We start from the raw sequence: 21,792 nt of genomic DNA on the forward strand, positions 1-21,792 counted from the left end.
ATAACACCCGTTCCTGACTATTGAAAGGTCTGACAAAGCCTCAGGACTAGTTTGGCCAGGCCAGGCCAGGCCATATGTTTGGTTTTATTAATATATCTGTCCTCAAGAGTGAAATTTCACAACTATAACCCCATGAAGAAAAAGTGCTTCCTATCCTTTTCTTCATAATTTTGACAAAACAGAAATAGGCTGTGCTTTTGGTTTTTAACCTTTCCATATTTTTTTATCCTTCTCCTATAGAAATTACTAACCACTGAACTCTTGTATAATCTAGTTATAGATAATCTTATTTACTGAACATTAAGAAGAAATATTATGTAGTGATACTTTTTCTTTTATTCCAGTCTAAAAATGTGTTATTATTGGATCCATTCTGCAACTGGAATCCAGCAACATAAAGATTTGTTTAATTTTCTTCCAGTTTAAAAAAAAAATAAAAATTCTACACGTTCCACAGCCCCAGAATTGCTTCATAAGAAAAGAAGCTTTTAAGGAGAATAGTCAATTTTTTACCTTCCTGCTCCTTAACCAACAGAACCACAAGGAAATACACAAACTGAAACCATGAAATAAAAACATTCTACATAAAAGATAAAAACTTTGCATCACATCACATATTTTATAGCATAAAAGAGCTACCGGCCACCTATGTTTAATACAGATCCCAGGCAAAAAAATGAGCACACTGCAAGTTTCTCTGCCCAGGCAACCTCCATTTATGGTATTCTTTTATCCTTCATATTTATTGTCATCTCAAATGTACACCGAAACAAGAAAAATGTCCAACTGAGAGGTTCTTGCCAATATCGCAAAGGAAATTCTGCTTTATCCTCTGTAATCTAACTTTATGCTCTAATAAGTACAACAATGTGTTTTTCCTTCAGGAAGAGAAAATTTTTAGAGTCAGATTTCTCTTTAAAAAGTGAGGCATTGGCAGAATGACCATGAGTAAATATCCCTTCCTGGTCTGAGTACTGAGTGTCAAGGAGTTACAAGTATCAGGGACCAGAAAACATAGGGAAATATCCAATAGGAACAAAGATTTAAAAAAGAGATGCGAAGAATCATTGGAAAAGAAACCTAGAAATGACTTTGCAATAACACTGAGATACACAGACACAAATACATACATATGCTAAGCTATCAGAAGCTAGTCCCAAATGTTTATCTTCCTTTTCTTTTTTGCTGTTCGCTCTTCCTCATGTGGTCACCTCATCTATGTCTCCTGGCTAATCCTAGCCTCTGGTTTCTGAGTCACTATAACCTCCCAGACTACATCTTAGCCCCTCTGCTGTGCTCCTGGATATGCCAATGAAAGAAAGAAAAATCTCTGCCCTCAGGGAGCTTATATTTTAGGGAGAGGAAAAAGGCAATGAACAAAATAAATAATTAAAATCTCAAGTATTAAATGGACTTATGTCAAGGCTGGTATTCAAACATGTCTGACCTACAAAGATAGCAATGTCATGGGTCAATGTGTACATTAAATGGTGAAAAATACTATTTCTAAATGAAGCAGGGGAGAGGAAGGAGTAGGGTAGATGGGGGAGGAAGGGCAGAGAGGGTTACTGAGCATTTGAAATGTGGCTAATACAACCAAGGAACAGAATTTTTAATTTTATTTAAAATATCCACAAGTAGCTAATGGCTCCCTATCCTGATAGCACATACCTAAGTCCTGCCTCTTATATCCTTTTTAAAATTAACTGGCAGTCTTCCATCTAGCTGGTTCCCTAATATAGATGACTTAGGTTCAAATTCTGACTCTCAAATCTACTTGTCTAAACTTCTGGCCTCAAACTTTCTTCCAAAGCTATTATATAGTCACTTCCAGTGAAGCCATGGCCCAACGCTGCCCAGCTCAGAAACACAGGCCTGCCAGAACCCTAGTCTCTCCCCATTTACCCATGTGGGATAGAAACATTAAAAAAAAAAACAAAGTGAACAAATAACTAATTAGATTTATTAAACACTATGCTTACCCAAAGGGAAGAGATTAACTCCAGTTATTTATCAAAAGCCCCTACCAAACCTAAAATTCTAGGTAGACAAATGACTATTTCCAAAATTATGTTGTATTTACAGAATAATCCCAGTACCCTAAAACTTACAGAAATCCACAACCAAATCAAAGCAAATAATGAACACCAGGCATCACTTAGCACCACAGATCATGTAGTGAGTCCTCCGAACCATTAATCAAAAAGCATAACTTTCTCTTTTCTTCCGTTCTTAAGAAGATACTACAATACCCTTACCATTCATTGTCATTCATATGAAATTCAAGTCACACATACTCTTACACAAAATACTATAGTAGCTCTTGCCTTCCATTTTACGTTCTCAAATGTATATAGTTGTTCAATTTCAAATAAACATCTATTGTTATTTGTCAAGCTTTATAACTTATGGTCAATAGATACAATTTTAAATGTAGTACTTAAGTAGGATAGGAAGATGAAGTAAAACATAGTAAGAAAAGAACTTTACAGAAGAATAAGAAAGTCAATTAAGCGTGTATCTGACAAACACTTACTGGTTTAGCACGACATCAAGAACAAATGAAGTTCCAAACGCATCAACCTGGAAGCTTGCCTGGTCAACGTGAGTCAACTGCAACATTGAAAAAAAAGAATGGTACATTTTACTCAGTCATAGCAATCAGGCAGGAAATATTTCTTTTACAATACGAAAGCCATTTCAACATGGACAATAAATGGCAACGTATTAAAGTAAAATTTGTACCTTCTTAGAAGCCAAACACTCACCAATCTGAAGTAAATTACCACCCAATCAAGGACGACAAATGCCTTAATCATCTGGTTTATCTCAAGTAGTTAAACAAGACTATATTTCATCCATCTTATTCTATATTAAATAACTATCCTCTTTAAAAGTAAGCTTTGGATATACAAAAAGAAAAAAAGTAAAATATGCTCAATGCAAGCGTAAAATAATATGGTGAATATAGTCTATTTACAAGGAAGATGTCTAAATCTTCAAGAAAACACAACTTTTTCATTGTTATCTCAAATATATACCATAAAAAATATTTCAGTTCTAATTTACCAAACCTAATTTCATTTCCACATCTTCCAAAAGCAAATTGAACCTCTGCACATCAACTGCAAATATCACTTATCCAAATTTTCTTGGATGAAGAGAAAAATCATTGTTTTCTAGGCCATCTTAGGAATTCCCAGAGACAATCACAAGGGACTCTAAAAACTGTTAGTGTTACCAATAACAATAATACTAGCATATTGAATAATCATGTAGATTAACTAAAAAGAAAGGAGGAAGCAAAGCTGCCTCTCTGACTCCTCATATAGTAACAGTAGTTATATCTAAACAGGACTAAGAGTTATTGGAATTTGTTGTATATGTTTCTACATTATCCAATTTTTTTTTTTTTTTTTCAGTTTTTGGCCAGGGCCAGGCTTGAACCCACCACCGCCGGTATATGGGGCTGGTACCCTACTCCTTGAGCTACAGGCACTACCCTACATTATCCAAAATTTTTAAATAAACATGTATAATTCCTACAATGAGAAGAAATAACAAATATTCTTTTAGAGACAAAAAACATCTGAGCAATTGCACAAAGTATGTGAGGCCAATGATACTGCTGTCCCTGAGAACCAGCTCATCACAGAAGGGACACTGTAGGATCCAGTGGGGCAAAAAGGGCTCCTCAACCATGCCTGAGATTTCACAAACAGTAAACTATGGGATAATAGGAAAGGAGAGAGTTTAAGCAACAACAACGCTTTACAGAAAAAAAGGATAATTCTTCTGTTTTAAAATCTTTGAGAGAAGTGGGGGTGGGAGAACACTATGCCACAGTTGTTAATATATTCCAATCCTTATAAAACCTGCAAGATGAAGAACACAATTCCAGACACCTGTCAGCCTCATTAATAATTTGATCATAATTTCCAACTATTCCCAATTACCACTCAGGACACACCAAACTTTGTTCTCTGTTTCCCTTTTTAATTATGGTTTTTGGAGTCACATCTTGGCCACAGACTATTCCCTTGACCTTTATTTGTTTAATTTTTTCCTTTTTTTTTTGCAGTTTTTTCCGGGGCTGGGTTTGAACCTGCCAACCTCCACATATGGGGCCAGTGCCCTACTCCTTTGAGCCGGCGCCCTACTCCTTTGAGCCACAGATGCCACCCTTAATTTTTTCTTTTTTGAGATACAGTTTCACTCTGTCACCCTGGGTAGAGTGCCATGTCATCATCATAGCTCACAGTAACCTCAATCTCTTGGGCTCAAGAGATCTTGTCTCAGCCTCCCAAGTAGCTGGAACTATAGGTGCCCTTCATGAAGCCTGGCTAGTTTTTCTATTTTAGTAGAGATGGGTCTTACTCTTGTTCAGGCTGCTCTTGAATGCCTCAGCCTCCCAGAGTGCTAGGATTACAGGTGTGAGCCACCGTGCCTAGCCCCTCTGATCTTTCTTTTTTTTTTTTTTTTTGTAGAGACAGAGTCTCACTTTATGGCCCTCGGTAGAGTGCCGTGGCCTCACACAGCTCACAGCAACCTCCAACTCCTGGGCTTGGGCGATTCTCTTGCCTCAGCCTCCCGACTAGCTGGGACTACAGGCGCCCACCACAATGCCCGGCTATTTTTTGGTTGCAGTTCGGCCGAGGCCAGGTTTGAACCCGCCACCCTCGGTATATGGGGCCGGCGCCTTACCGACTGAGCCACAGGCGCCGCCCCCCTCTGATCTTTCTAAAGCCGACTCCTTATGAAAGCCCCAAATACAAGCCCCAGATTTTCCACTGCATTAAATGTAAACCCCCTTCTCCTTTGAACTCAAGACCCTCCACAATCACCTTTCCCTCCCCAGGCACAATGGTGCATATGTTTCCAAGCACCCACCTGCACCCCATCCACACTTAGTTCTCTCTTCTACTCTTCAATTCAAAAGCTATGTTCATTCTTTTTCTGTGGCTTTCATTAAGCTGAGCCCTTTTCTGAGCCAGATAATTCATCAAAACTTTTTCTCCCAGAAATGACAAGATTTGGATCAAGTTCCTCTTACAGTCTGGTACAGCTGCCAAAAAAAAAAAACACAAAACTACGGACAGGTGGCTTAAGCAACAGAAATTCATTTTCTCACTGTTATGGAGACTAGAAGTCCAAAATCAAGACGCTGGTAGATTTGGCTTTTCCTAAAGCCTCTATCCCTGGCTTGCAGATGGTTGTTTTCTCATTCTGTCTTCAGGCGACTTTTCTTTGTATGTGCACATGCCTGCTGTCTCTTCCTCTTCCAATGAGATCACCAGTCAAAATGGATCAGGGCCCCACCCTTATGACCTTGTTTAACCTTAATTACCTCTTACAGGCCCCATCTTCAATTATACTCATATTGGGGATTAGAGCTTTCACACAGGAATTTGGGGAGTAGGGAGCAAGCACAATCCAGTACATAACATTCCTGTTTTATGAAGTCTTCCCAGCCTCTTTCAACGGCCTCCTCACTACTACAGGTCAGAATCATATCAGAGCCTCACTGCTGACCAGCATCAAGTACTCAATTAGTATCATCTGACTACATGATTCATTTGAGGGTTGTTTTATCAATCACCTGGATGGACGAATGAACAATTTAAAAGCTATAAATTAACCAGCTTATAGAAATGCACTCTTTCCATCAAGGTTGCTCTTAATGCCTAGTCAATGGATAACATTATTAATTCTATCTAAAAGCTCTTTGAATTTCCTGAAGTGCTAACGATTGTTTTGGAAACAGCCCTAGGAAAGTTCTGCTTACCAGAATTGATGTCTCAGTTAAAATGAACCTCTCTTCCTCCATTCTTCCTAGGTACTTGTACAACTATTATAGCTCTTATTTCAGTCTCTTTTGAAATAAAAATATTAATGTTGCAAATTTGTGGTGAACAGGGTAGAGACCAGATGCTACTCATCTTGGAGTCATGATTACAGCTTGGATCAAGGTAATACTAACATTCTTTTCTGGCAAGGTATTTATTGTTTGCATTAATTTCAATCTGTATATGTGCATATTTTTTTTCCTATAGCTCCATTTTCCATTTGGTACTTTATTTTATTGATCTCAGTCATGTCCCAAGAAGAAACCCATACCCATTCAAAAGAAAATCCATTGACAACATGCTTAACTACTACCTAGTAAAAATGTCTGCATTATTGATGGCAACAGGAAGAGCATGTTAATAAAGTTTTAATGTAAGGCACGCTTTTTTAGACTGTATACAGAATGTTTCAATAACTAACTTCTTAGTCTACTAAGGGCTAGAAACTATTTAGATGCAGGGGACAAAGTCGTGAAGAAGACTGAACATGTTTCTGCTCCAGTAGAGCTTATCTTCTATTAAAGGGAAACATAAAATGAACAATTAAAGGAAAACAGGTAGAACAGATTTAGAAAACAGGTACACTATTTGCAGATTTAATAAAACAGGAAAATGTCAAGAATGACCAGAGAAGGCCAGGTGTGGTGGCTCAATCCTATAACCCTAGCACTCTGGGAGGCCGAGATGGGTGGATTGCTTGAACTCAGGAGTTCAAGACCAGCCTGAGCAAAAGTGAGACCCCGCTACCAAAAATTAAATAACTGGCCAGGCATGGTGGCACACACCTGTAGTCCCAGTTATTCTGGAGGCTGAGGCAAGAGGATCACTTGAGCACAGGAGTTTGTAATTTCCCTGAGCTATGACATCATAGCACTCTAGCCGGGGAGAACAGAGTGAGATTCTGTCATAAATAAATAACCAGAGAAGATGGGGGTCTAAGGTAGTCCCGGAAGGCCTTTGAGGAGATGACATGCATGTGACAACCTTAATGACTAGAAGGGATGTATGGTGTGCAGAACAATGGCTCCCATTAATGCCCATACCTCAATCCCTAGAACCTATGGACATGTTACCCTACATAGCAGAACAAAGTGGTCAGATATGATTAGCCTAATCATACGGGTCCTTTTTTTTTTTTTTTTTTGAGACAGTCTCATTTTGTCTCCCTCAGTAAACTGCTGTGGTGTCAAAGCTTACAGGAACCTCAAACTCTTGGGCTTAAGTGATTTTCTTGCCTCAGCCTCCCAAGTAGCTGGGACTACAGGCACCCGCCACAACACCCGGCTATTTTTTTGTTGTGGTTGTCATTGTTGTTTGGCAGGCCCTGGCCAGGTTTGGTGTATGTGGCTGGTGCCATAACCACTGCACTATGGGTGCCAAGACCACCATATGGGTCCTTATAAGAGGGAGGATAGAGGGTCAAAGTCAGACAGGGAGATATGATGATGGAAGTGGAGACCACAGTGATTTGGGGAACAGGACACAAACCAAGGAATGCAGGCAGCTTCTAGAAACTAGAAAAGACAAGGAATGAATCTGCCCTAGATGTTCCACAAGTAGCACAGCCCTGCCAACACCTTCCTCCCAGCCCCCCGAGATCCATTTCAGGCTTCTGACCTCCCACAAGTTAAAGACAATACATTTTTGTTTTAAGAAACTAAGTTACTAGTAATGTTTTATAGCAGCAATAGGAAACCAATACAGCATCACTGGCACCATCCTTGAACATTTAAAAGAGCAGCTTCAGGAACAGGAATGCCTGTAATCCCAATATTTGGGAAGGCCATGATGGGAGGATCTAAGACGAAGAGTTCAAGACCAACCAGAGCAACATAGCAAGACCTTCTCTCTAACAAAAGAAGAAAATAATTATTTTAATTTTAATTAAAAATTAGCCAAGCATAGTGGCACATACCTGTAGCCCTAGCTAAAAAGGAGGCTGAGGCAGGAGGATCACTTGAGTTAAGAGTTCAAGGTTACAGTGATCCGTGATTGCACCACTGTACTCCAGCCTGGAAGACAGAGACCAGCCATGGCAACATTGCAAGACCTTGTTTCTAAAAAGTATTTAAAAAATTTTAGGAAGCAGCTCCAATAAGTTGATTGCCCCACTGTTCAGTGTCACTTTTCTCCACATCTTGTTTAAAGCCAAGGCACCTGCAGCAACAGCAGGACCGAACTCATGAGGTTACAAGGATCAAATTTTAAACACCAGACTTCCCAAACCGTACTTACAGTGGTGACCACTAAAATAAATGTGAGCATGGTTTCCATGCATTCTGTGTGGTCTTCTAACATCCTAGCACGCCTTCCCGATGTGTCTGGCTTACAAATATGCCAAAGAGACAAAACATGGTTACTTTTTCAGGTAACCTTGTAGAAAGAATAAATTAAGTAGAAGAACACTGAGTTCCTGCTGTATTAACAATCAAGGTTATTGTTCAACACTATTGAAGTGAGTTAGACTGGCTCTCAGAAAGTTAATGATAGACCTTGCCTTTTTAGTTCAATGGAAAAGGAAATGTTTGAAAAGAAAGAACAAGAATAATATCAGAATTTTCCTTTGGTCAGGCAAGGAGGCTAACACAAATTTCCGAAGAAAAATTCTAATATTTATTAACTTTAAGATTAAGAAGTTGCAATAACTCTCAGAGACATTTGAAAAATAGTCTTATAGAAATGCACTCTTTCGGGCAGTGCCTGTGGCTCAACAAGTAGGGCGCCAACCTCACGTACTAGAGGTGGTGGGTTCAAACCCGGCCTCAGCCAAAAACAGCAAAAAAAAAAAAGAAAAGAAATGTACTCTTTCAAATTACTACATAGGAATGGTTTATGATTTTGAAAACTATTAAGCAATGACTTTAGTATCATAAAATGATATTGAGAGACTCCTAGAGGTCATATAATATGACATCTTTATTTTACAAATAGGAAGACTGAGCTAATGTGGGCAAAAGTCACTCCCAAAGTCACATACCCTGTTTCCCCGAAAATAAGACATCCTCCGAAAATAAGACCTACTTACAGGAAAGATAAGACGTCCCCTGAAAATAAGACCTAGCGCATCTTTGGGAGCATACCTTAAAATAAGACACTATCTTATTTTTGGGGAAACAGGGTAGTTTAGTAGCAGAGCAGGCATCTTGCCTCCTGTCTTTTTCATCATATTTCAACTCCTTGCTTTCATTCTGCAGCTCGAAGGTGTTTGCACATTTTACTGGATTCTAATTATTATAATAGAATCATTTTTATTTTATTTTTAGAGAAACTATTTCCTCAGAAAAGTCAATAATGTTACCATATCTGACACACAGCACATGTTCTGAGGCCAATTTGACTGCAATCTTAAAAACTGAGAATTATAGTTAAAAAATATATATGGTTAAGGGAAAAAAGTTGCACAGGTATGGGACAGCATGTGTGTGCATGGCAGGTAGGTGTTTCAGGGATTCAGACAAGCAGTGATGCAGACGTTTATAGAAGTTGTGAACAAAAGATTCAGGGAAAAAATATGCAGAAATATAAAGTAACTATCCAGATGGTAAGAACTCTTAATCAATATAATTACATAAAGATAATTTTAATTTCTAAATTTAAAAATGAATCATTGAATTTAGGACCAGAAGAGCCTGATACAGTCCCCAGATTGAGGCCTATTTATTATTCATGGGCAATAGCTGAAATTTAAATATGAAGTTACTATAACCCCCATGCTCCTTAAACATTTTGTTTCTTGGCAGTCTGTTCTTTCCTCTTCGTATCTTCTACAGTCAATGAGCCAGGACCAACCCACACGTCCCAGGCAACAAACACAAACGAGCTTTTGAAGACTGCCTGATAACCCTTTTTCAAAGCAAAGCTGACACTAAAACATTCATGGTAGAATTAGAACTTTGACACAAGGAGAAAGGCGAGATAGTTCTTCAGATTTTTAATTAAGTCCAACCTGAATAATGAATCAACATTTATCAAGATACTGAGAGTATTATCAACTAAACAATATTATACAACATGATAATTGTGAAAGTAATTAACATTATTAAAAAGAAGTGTTTAATTCATGGAACAAAATCTTTAGCTATTGTGTTCTAAATACTTCTTTGCTATTTGATTGCTTCAACTCAGTTTTTTAAAAATACAAGTATTAATTCCTATAATCTAATACTTGAGTTTAATAAAAAACAAAATACCAACAGGAAAGTACAACTTGGATATAGTATCCCACTTTTCTTTATCAGAAAAGGCAACTGAAAAAAAGACCATAGCCTCGCTGTGATTACTCAACTGTCTCATGTGAACTTCTGGCAAAAGAGCAAGCAGAGATTGATATTCCGTCTTTATTGAGATTCCTTATTCTAGAATTTGGTATGGCCATTTCAGCAGGGTAGTTTTCCTGTGACCCCAGTCAGCTAAGACATGGGACTAACCTTGTGAAACAGAACTATACTACAATGGCATTTGGTTATTATTTTTTTTTTTTTGTAAAGACAAGAGTCTTACTTTATTGCCCTTGGTAGAGTGCCGTGGCGTCACACAATTCACAGCAACCTCCAACTCCTGGGCTTAAGCGATTCCCTTGCCTCAGCCTCCCGAATAGCTGGGACTACAGGCACCCGCCACAACGCCCGGCTATTTTTTTGTTGCAGTTTGGCCGGGGCCGGGTTTGAACTGGCCACCCTTGGTATATGGGGCCGGCACCCTACCCACTGCACCACGGGCACTGCCCTACAACGGCATTTGTTAACAGAGTTCTACCCAACAGGTCTACCTACTACATAAATTTGGCATGATATATGTAGAAGTATTCACATTTTCTATCCATATTTTTATACTCATGACTCTATGCTAAATGCTGCTCCCTTACCAAGTGGTCAACTCATTAACACCCATACTTTTCATAAGCTGTATTATACAGGATGGCCATAAAATTCGTGTGAAATTTTAAATTGCACACTATTTTAAATAACACACACTGTATAGCAGCCCTGTATCTGTATTTCAACTAATTCATATATTTTCTTTAATCAAACTGTTCTTAATATACAACAATCTGCATTTATTATTACAAGAACCAAAATAGTGCCCAGCAGCAGGACATCTTAAAATAAAACAAGAGCGGTGCCTGTGGTTCAAAGGAGTAGGGCGCCGGCCCCACATGCCAGAGGTGGTGGGTTCAAACCTAGCCCTAGCCAAAAGCTGCCAAAAAAAAAAAAAAAAAAAATAGCGGTATTTAAAGAATGAAGAGTTGAGCTGGTTTTAATTGTGGATGTTCCATTTACTTGTGTTATAAACAAGGGCAACTTGTTTAATGTCTCTGAACTGAAAGTCCTCATCTCTGAAAGAGCAAAACTAATAATATACCCTTTGTAGATTCATAATAATTCTATAAGTTACAGTCTATTCAACCTTTCTGGTTGTTGATCATGTCAAGCCCTGGGAAAGAAAGATCAGTTGGATGGGCTCCTTACACTCAAGAAACTCACTTTCAAAAATGGGCGCTACTAAAAATTTGTTACAAAATATGTGTAAGTCCAATAAGAGATATAAGTACAAGACACAGCAGCAGCCCTTCAACTGTAGGGTTCTAGATGGATAAGTTGGTGCTCCTTATTCTGACAATGCAGGGTAAAGCACTCCTGGAGAGAAGATCAACAGGCACAAAAATGGGGAAAAGGCCCAGCCTAATCAAGATACAGGATATGCTATATTGCTGAGGCAAAAAATGTGAAGCATCTATTGTGGATAGTCAAGCTGGAACTACAGATACTAAAGAACTTCTAAGCTAAAGATCTCCTAGCCAGCTTGGAAGATCATCCAGAACAGATACCTCACATCATATCAATCCTGGCTGCTTCTTAGATTTTCTTGGAAAACTTCTTCTAAAAAAAATACTAACGTCTGTGCCCCAAATTCAGATATTTTGATTCATTTGGTCTGTGATGGATCACAGGCATCAATATTTTTTAAAGACCTATCCGTGTGATTCTAAAGTGCAGCCAAGGATATAAACCCAATATTCTAACCAGCCTAGGAATGTATTCCTTACGCCAAAATCCACAGAACTGTATTTAAAGACCTTTGTGATAAGAAATTTCAATAGCTCCCTTTTCCTTCCTTTACTATTATGACAAAATATGTTTTATCTTTGATAATTATTAACTTACTAAATTTTTGCTTATCTCAAATGCAAGTAAAATTACTCTTCTTTTAACAATTTACTACCCAAATTTGATTGTTGGGTTCAATCAAAATAATAACATTTTTTTAAAGTTTTTTTTTTTTTAAGTGGGGATAGACAGTAAGAAGTCAATAAAGAGGGAAAAGGAAAGCAATCTAATGCCTGCACAGATAAACTAAGGTTTCCAAAAACATGCAAGCATCTTAGCATTGTCTTACACATAGTAGACTCTCAATGGATTGTTTTCTTGATCTCGTATGTGTGTGTGTGTGTGTGTGAGATGAAGGAAAGAAGGACAACAAAAGACTGGAATTTCCTCCGTATATTTTAAAAGTGCTACCCCCATGTGAGTCTAAGGCAGGCATCCTCAAACTTTTTAAACGGGGGGCCAATTCACTGTCCCTCAGACTGTTGGGAAGGCTGGACTATAGTTTAAAAAAAACAACTATGCACATATCTTATTTTGAAGTAAAAAACAAAATGGGAACAAATACAATTCACACTGTTTCATGTGGCCCGCGGGCCATAGTTTGAGGACGCCTGGTCTAAGGTATGGCCAATTCCAACAGAACTCTCATCTAGTCAAACTTACTTTCGGACTCAAATTTCCGTTCTTGTTATTGATTTTATTTCATATGACAAGTTTTACAATTGATGTAAACATAATCTATTGCCCTTGGTTTGGGATATATTATCCTAGGACAGAGATAATGTCATGTAGATCTCAGGGAATCTTAAGGTAAAGCCACCAAAAAAAAAAAAAAAAAAAGAAAGAAAGAAAGAAAAAAGGCTTTCTTTGCATAAGATGAGCACTTGAAAGGTATTCCCCAAATTTGCCTTGCCGAGTTTCCAGTTCTGAGGGCACTAAAAGCCCTGTATTCCCTGACTACAGAGGCTCCTTCTCTACAAAGGCCCATGCTCCAAGCGAGCCAGAGGCAAAGAGAGATTGTGCCAACACTGGCACCAGCTCCCATTTTCTCATCTCCATTAAGGAAGTCAGGCAGCCTCATTACCTATTTATGCTTCAGCTATCTTCTAATAAATCACTCTCTCCATCATCTTGGCCATTAGCTGCCCATTACTAGGCCTTCAATTTAAGGCCTGAACAAGAAAATGCTTACTCACATACCCCTGAAAGTCAAAGCAGACCTCTAAGATACTTAGTAGAATGAGAACAATAAAATATCATATAGTTACATTGAGCTGTAATTGAATCTGAAGGTAAGGATCCCCAACATTTAGATGCAACAAAATCGGCAGACAAAATACCTCCACCAAGTCAGCCTGAGAAACTGATACTCTTTCCCGGTATAGCAAAGACCTGAGAGAAACACAATGAGAGCTCTTCCCAGGCTCACTGTTGGCTTGACTTTTGAATGAGGGTGGAATCACAAAAACTTTCATCTTGTTTCTCCCCATATGTGAACTGCTAGAGAATGCTGTCAGAAAAAAACACTTAAAATATTTTGTTTATGGTAAAAAGAATATGTAAAGGCTCATTGCAGAGAAGAATGAGTTAACTACTGAAAGCTAAATCAAAGATAGGCAAAAAGAGCAGAGGAGGAAAAAACGAGTGAGTGGTTAAGCCGCCATATTCTCAAATGAATAACTGGTCGGTTTAGTTCCAAGTTAGATAATTTTTTTTTCTTTTTTTTTTTTTTTTTAATTTTTTTTGTAGAGACAGAGTCTCACTTTATGGCCCTCTGTAGAGTGCCATGGCCTCACACAGCTCACAGCAACCTCCAACTCCTGGGCTTAGGTGATTCTCTTGCCTCAGCCTCCCAAGTAGCAGCTGGGACTACCAAGTTAGATAATTTTAAAAGCAGACTGGAAAATAAGAATTGTCTCCGCCAGCTAGGTCACAATCTCTCCTAGAGGCAACATGAGAAATAGGCCATGTCCAAAGAATAAAATTAAGAATGGCAAGCTATTCACATTAAGAATTACTTCACCCAGTTCTGTTATATCAATGGATCTTTCTTTGCTTGCTTGATTTCATCTTGATTTATAGATATTAGAGGTGTCTGAGAGTTAAGGTTCACTTCTACTAAAGGGCTAGTTCCAAGTGTTCACAGGAAAAACAGAAATATCACTGAACAAAAACACATAATAAACAGCTGACACACAAGAATCCCATAATATTTTCCTTCGGAAACAAGTTCATATGGTGTAAAAAGGCTTTTTCCCTCCTAGAACTAAGAGCAAAACTACATAATTCTAAAGGACTCTCTGCTCACATATATATATATTTACAAAATAAATTTTAAAATGACCAGATTCCTTTTTTACTAACATATCCCAACTGTCCAAAGTTTTCCAAGAACACGGTCAAGAAATAATCTAAGTACAATATAACAAGATGAAAGCACTGCTTAAAAGAACAAAAAAGCTGTTGTCTCTAACGTCAAAGACATGCAAAAGATGTTTTCTACTCTGACTTGACAGTCAATTATGAAAGGTTTTCTTCCTTTCTTTATTTTTAATTAAACCAAAAGCTTTATTTATTAGAACACAAATAAGAAGATTCTAGAGCCAAAAACCACTGCAAAAATATTTCATGTTTTTGTTTCCCAAGTAGGTAGAATGAAGATTGGTAGGAAGAACACTACCCGCATTTATCTTAATTACTACAATAACGAAAGAAGACAGAAACTTTTGTGCGTGCGTGTATGTGTGTATCAAAGAAAGAGCGAGAGGGGACAGACTATCAGCCATCTCTGAGAAAACCACAGAATCTTGCAATGCATGCTTAAGTGAAAGCATAGTAAGAATCTTTACCAGCAATTCAATGTGACATAAATCTGTCCCCAAATTCTTAAACTGGTGGGCTTTCACATACTATCAAGAGCTCTGAAGGATAATTCTTCGCCCTTGAATTCTGGGAAAACAGAAAGACTATCCATGATGCATGTTTGAGAAAAAACAAACACCCCATCAGAAAATTTTTGTTACATGAACTCTATTACATATATCTCCTGCATAGTCTTTTTCTGGGATTGTAACTTCAAAATCATTTGAATGTAGAAAAGTAAAATGAGTACTATTTTTCAAAGATGTCAAAAGAAAAATCCTAAATCTAAGGGGTGGCAAAAACAATGAGATTATTCTGTTGGAGAAAGGTAATGAAAGACACTCTAGAAATTAAGTTTACTTATGCTTTTATTATTTATTGGAACTAGTCACTATCAGCCTTTGCAATGAAAAAGATTAATCTTGTCACCTAATCCTTAGTACTAAACCATTACTCTAAAGAAGTAAAATGCCTTTTTAAAATACACTAAGTCTGAATCATCTCTGAATTCCTAAGAGATAGGGTTATCAGGAAGTACAACAGAACTCCAGAAATTATGTTGCCTTATCCATTGCACATCCAATAATACTTGCAGGTACGTGTGTGCATGTGTACACATTATGACAGGGAATGCCTGAAGCCAACCATAACCTGGAAGACAATTATTACTTCAAACAAGCATACTTTCTAGTGCTAATGAGTCCAAGTATGAAGAACCAAAAATAGAAGAAGTAACTGCTGCTCTAATTGAGGGAGATAGGATACACGTCATCACTGAAGGGTTTCTACACTTAAGACAACTTAAATATCTAGTAAAATCAGAGCCCCATGCAGACCACACTTTAGCTCTGAAATATATCTTAATATAAGAAAAACACCATAAAAAAAGAAAAACACTATAAACTTGTAGATTTCTAATTAGTTTCATAACCTTGTGTCTGAATATTGAAAGAAAATAAAACTCTTAATCTCACTGACATGAACTCAGCTCTTAATAAACAAATTCATGTCAAAGGCTGATGCAACTCAGCACCCATAGCTCAGTGGTTAGGGTGCCAGCCACATATATTAGGCCGGCGGGTTTGAACCTGACCCAGGTCTGCTAAACAACAATGACAACAACAACAAAAATAGCCGGGCGTTGTGGTGGCCACCTGTAGTCCCAGCTACTTGGGAGGCTGAGGCAAGAGAATCGCTTAAGCCCAATTCTAACAGGGTGACATAGTGAGACTATGTCTCAAATCAAAAAACGAAAGGCTGATGGAAAATTGACCCCACACCCCAGTGTCAGAAACAGAAAGAATAAACAAATAAAATCACATGGAGACATCATAAGATAGCAGCTCTCTAGCTGTAAAAGAGCCAACCACTTCCTCTATCCCACACTCAATCTTAGGCAAACTGGACATATTGTCCTTCCTATTGTCATAGTGACTGACCCAGGTTTCCAGGTTGCTGCCGTGTCTTGATACAAAGCTAAATAATCCAAACTGTAGTTCTTGCCTCTGCAGGGGACAAATTAGGACAGTTTAATGAGGTCTCTGTGCATGTGACATGCTGAGTTAAAGAAAGGATTCCTACAAGACATCTTAATTATCATTTACAAAAGAAAAAGGCTGGGCTTAGTCATCTTTTCTATGCTTTATGATAGGTTTTTTATTTGTTGCTTTGAGGACAATGAATGCTGTCAAAGTAACATGGAGGTGCTTTTCAAGTAGTTCACTAAATGATAACCCAGGAGAATGTATTCACTTTTGAAAAATGTGTACTTTGTTCACAGTAAACTTTCCCCACTGGGTTTCTGGGAAGCTGCCTCCAGGCCAGGGCTCCTCACTGAAACGTTCCCCAGGTTAGCATCCTTAGCAACCTGCCACTGAGCTGTCCTCTGTGTCCCTTGCTGGCCTTCCCTGTGTGCTCTCCCATCTCCATTATCACCAAGTCTTGAGCCCTTACTGTGTGCACAAGGCTCCTTAAGGACTGCAGGGCACTGTGAGGAAGGTAGGTCCCAGCTTAAAGATTATCATCTGAAAAGGCATGTTAATATTATTCAAGGCAGTAATACAATCTAATGCTAACCTCTTTTGTCCAAAAGAATTTTCCCTCTATTGTAAAACTGTAAAAAGTTACTCATGAAAATGGATGGAGCTGGAACATATTCTTCTTAGTAAAATATCTCAAGAATGGAAGAAAAAGTATCCAATGTATTCAGCCCTACTATGAAACTAATTTTGGCTTTCATATGAAAGCTATAACCCAGTTATAACCTAAGAATATGGGGAAGGGGGAGAGGGAGGGGAGGGAGGAGGAGGGTGATTGGTGGGATTACACCTACGGTGCATCTTACAAGGGTACATGTGAAACTTAGTAAATGTAGAATATAAATGTCTTAACACAATAACTAAGAAAATGCCAGGAAGGCTATGTTAACCAGTGTGATGAAAATATGTCAAATGGTCTATAAAACCAGTGTATGGTGCCCCATGACCGCATTAATGTACACAGCTATGATTTAATAATAAAATAAGTTACTCATGAAAAGCTGCAGAGGACCATGGTTCAAACTCCAGATTCTAGAGTCAAATTTCTTGTCCTCAAAAATCTCAGTTTTACCATTTCCTAAACCAAGAACTTGGGCAAGTTATTTAAGCTCTCTGTGCCTCCGTTTCTCTATCTATTAAACTGGAACAACATTACCTACCACTGAGGACTGCTGTGAAGACTGAATACATGGAAGGTGCACAGAATGGTCTAGCTCCATAAATGCTATATTATTCTGACACATGAGCAATGAAAGTTCAAGCAGTGTGAACAGAATATACTGCTATATTCATGAGTCAGAATTTCTTTTGCTTCCTTTGTCACTTCCAGAACATTTCCTCTACTCTTCTCTCAATGAGGTCCATGCCTGGCAGCTACATTACCTTTCACTGTCAACTTTGTGCCAGACCCCTCTGTATCCCCAACATCTGTCACCTTGCTTGGCACAAGTATGTGCTCACTTATGAATTTAAAACAAATCTGGCAACTGTTATCTGACAATAACATGGACAAAAGTTATTCTGCAAATTGTAATCAGCCAAAAATGAAAAGTAGTTATTAGGACCGTAATAAAGGTTGCTTCCATATAAACTACTTCATTGGTTTCTTTGTGAGTTCTCTAGTAGTTGTAAGTAATATCACTGTTCTATAGAATGTAACCATTATCAGCACATTCCACTGTTTCTCCTTAAATACTTCACAACTGTGTTCCTGTGTTAATTTTATTTATCTAACATTGGTTAGTGAATTGGTAGTCATGTGGCTACATGACATGAACAGGCATTATCTATAGACCAAGGGGAGAAGAATGGAACTTTGAGCTTTAAGGAACATCAATGAGTTATGCAACTCATTCCCCACAGAGCAAACCAACATCTACTCAAAATCATTTTGAAAATGGCTGTTGCACCTGTTCTTTAAGAACAGGTTACTTGTCAAGGCAGTTCTTTAACCCCCATTTGTAGTCTGTTCCAATGCTGAATCATATATTTTCCCGTTTAAATAGCTAACAAAACTCTTTTCCAATGCAGTATAGGCCTATTTCCTCCATTTGTGAAACCAGGTATGTTCAAAGATAATTTGGAAGTGTGCCTCTCATCTCTAAAGCACAGTAGAAAAGTATTTGCTACTTTATGCAGGCTAGCACTAAAAATATCTAACCAACCACATAGTATAAAATATCTTGCAAAAAGAGTAATTCTTAGCCAGGATGTAGTGAATATAAAACAGAAATACATTTATGTGCAAGAAAGTAATACTATCTTGCAAAGAAGAATCCCAATGTTTTACAACATGGCACTGTGGGAAGAGGAGGGGATGGACTACCTTCAGACACCACAGTGGAAAAAAATGTGAAATGGGCTTTTCCTCTGTGATAAAATCTAATACTGTGAGACTGCAGGATGAAACAAAAAATACTGCCGGAGATGAAGATGATTCCAAGTACTTCTTCCTAGTACAGTTTCCAATAAGACCTTCCATCACCATTCTTCTTTGGAGTAGTCACATTGTTATCCATACTTGAGGGGCACACTCTGGCCTTAGGGTCATTCTACTACTGTTTGTTCTTCCTGGAACACTCTTCCTAAAATATCCACGTGGCTTACTCCCCACTTCCTTCGACTCTTCCTAATGTCACCTTCTCTGAAGCCCAATGGACTAGCCTACTAAAAATTATAACCCATGTCCCCTACACTACCAATCCCTACTACCATGCTATATTTTTTTCTTTTCCATGGTACTTACTATCTCCTAACATACTATATAATTTATTTTTTACTATGTTTTTGTCTACCAACTAGAACATAAGCCTCATAACAAAGAAATCTCGGGCTTTCTTAACTCACTGATGTATCCCAAGGGTCCAGAACAGTGTCTGCCACACAGTAGGCCCTCAATAAATATTTGGAGAGTGAATTAAAAGGTTGTCAACTCAGAAATCAAATCACTGGAAATAATTTACTTAGACACATACACTGTATTAGTGTAACGCAAAACAATTATTGAGCCTTACCTAAAATACAGAACCACCAATGGAAAAATTTTAATCACAGAGCTAGAAAGTTTAAGTTCTTTAAGGAAAGGAACAAGAATTAAAGTCTATTAAATATTTGCCAATCCCCCAAGTTCCTCATTATTCAAAGACAGAATAACAAAAAGAGAAATCAAGAATCTCTAGTCATAGTGAAAACATACTGCAGAGAATAGGAGCTATAAAAAGGCCTGATTAATAGCTCAGACATAACTGAAATACCCAACTGTACAAGGGCCAGAAGGTACAGAGAAAACTATAGCTGTCTGTCATCAAGGGAATTGTAAATGTAAGGACTAAAATTGATTCAATAGCCTTATGGAGATGAGATATCCCATCAACATTCACCACACACACACACACACACCACCACCACCACCAGCACAATACTATCTGCACTACCACCAGCACAATACTATCTGCACTTGGAGCTCTCTTCTTCCTGAACACTTTCTGCAGTGAACATATGATGCTAAAAGAAAAAGCATACAGACTTCCTCTAACCTAATTATTTCTTGAGAAAGAGAAATAATGCAAACAATTAACTTGGAATAACATATTTTTGAAAAGACTGTTGAAAACTGTTAGAAATTCAGGAACACATGGTTGATTAATTAAGTGTTAAAATATTTATTAAATATGGGAATCCGCTGCAAGAACATGGAAGTTCTCCTGCTGAGCTAAAGGCTACATCCAAAGATGGGCCCAGAGTTATATTACTAAGAACTAAGAAGCTAAATAATTTAAGATCACAGCTAGTTCACAATTGTATCAAAAACAATATAATGATAAAGAGTGAAAAGGCTGGCATAGTAGCTCATGCCTGTAATCCTAGCACTTTGGGAAGACAGGGAAGCAGGGATTGTTCAATTCCAAGAGTTCAAAAGCAGGCAGGGCAACATAGCAGGCTAGCAAGATACCCTTTACCAATAAACAGATAGATAAATGATAGATAATCAGGCATGGTGGGACAACTCCACAGTCCCAGATACTCAGGATCAGGAGGATCTATTGAGCCCAGGCTTTCAAGGCTGTACTGAGCTATGACTGTGACACTGCACGCCCCTGAGTGCCAGAGTGAAATCCTGTCTCTTAAAAAACGAAAAAAAGGTGAAAAAATAAAAAGTGAAGAGCCTAACCAGAAAGGAAAAAAACAATGAATTGAGAACAGCAAAATTTTATTAAAACCACTGAATCATACACTTTAAAAAAGTGAATTTTGGGCAGTGCCTGTGGCTCAGTGGGTAGGGCGCTGACCCCAAATACTGAAGGTGGCAGGTTCAAACCTGGCCCTGACCAAACTGCAACAACAACAAAAACAACAAAAAAAGTGAATTTTACGGTATACGAATTATATCCCAATAAAGCAGTTATTTAAAAACCACTTAAAAAAATCAGTATTGTTGGCATAATATATTTCAAATGCAAGGCAATTTTAGTTTTCACTGAAGAAGAGACTTTGTTATAATTGCTACCCTCTGTAAGATTTTGGGAGTCTTTTCTTCCCCACCTGTCTGTTCCTTTTGATTTGCATTTTGAAGTTCTTCAGATAAAACACATTTTAAAACAAGGAAAATAAAACAGGCTATTAAAATGGAGCATTTTATCCCCCAACATAGTAGTTATGGTTTTGGAAATATCTGCAGTCAGACCAAAGCTGGAATCCAGAACTAGCACCAGAGTCCAAATCCTTCTATCCTCCTGCAGCATTTGATGTGAATCACAGCTCTTATGAAGACAGAGAAATCTAGTGATTTGTGTATACAAAGAATTGACTACCAGTTTTAAAACAAGAAATTATAATTATGGGAGCTACAAATGGAGCTAACAGTTATTGAGCTCTTACTATATGCCCAACACCCAGCTACAGCTTTGTGTGTATTATCACTTTTAATCCTCACAACAACCTATGAACCAGGTACTATTCTTACTCACATTTTATTGGTGTAAAAACTCAGGATTAGAGAAGTTAAATCTTGCCAAGTGCACACAATTAACCAGTAGCAGAGATGGCCTTTGAATCCATGCAGTTCAATTCCAGGTCCTCTCTAACACCTAATCATTATTCTATAACACTTTTTAACGAAGAAAATCACATCAGGGACTTACTTTATGAACAATTACGACTTATTCTAAACTATAGTAGATTCTGAAGTCACAAAATAATACATAAACACAAAGAATTATTAAGAAAAAGATCACTACAAATAATATAAAAATATTTTAAATCACAACAAAAGACAGGCTAACAAAAAAGAAAACAACTGTAACCCAGATAAACAGTAATAGAAAAGAATCTAGAATATTTTCAAATACCAAAAACCAATGAGGCAAAGATCCCAATAGCAAACTGAGGGAAGTCTAAATATATTAGAGGAAGAAATGGAGATCAGCAAAGGTGAGCATC

At 37.8% G+C, this 21,792-nt stretch overlaps 1 protein-coding gene across 17 annotated transcripts in view; it reads right to left on the minus strand.

The window, feature by feature from the left end:
• ADAM22 (ADAM metallopeptidase domain 22) overlaps positions 1–21,792 on the minus strand; it is a 278,120-nt gene that overhangs the window by 232,893 nt on the left and 23,435 nt on the right. For all 17 annotated transcript variants that reach the window (XM_053608487.1, XM_053608501.1, XM_053608500.1 and 14 more), the window contains exon 3: positions 2,537–2,613. In XM_053608487.1, coding sequence (XP_053464462.1) covers positions 2,537–2,613 — 77 coding nt within the window. The remainder of the gene's footprint in view (positions 1–2,536; positions 2,614–21,792) is intronic.

This window comes from Nycticebus coucang, chromosome 11, assembly GCF_027406575.1.
Source record: "Nycticebus coucang isolate mNycCou1 chromosome 11, mNycCou1.pri, whole genome shotgun sequence".
Classification (NCBI taxonomy): Eukaryota; Metazoa; Chordata; class Mammalia; order Primates; family Lorisidae; genus Nycticebus; species Nycticebus coucang.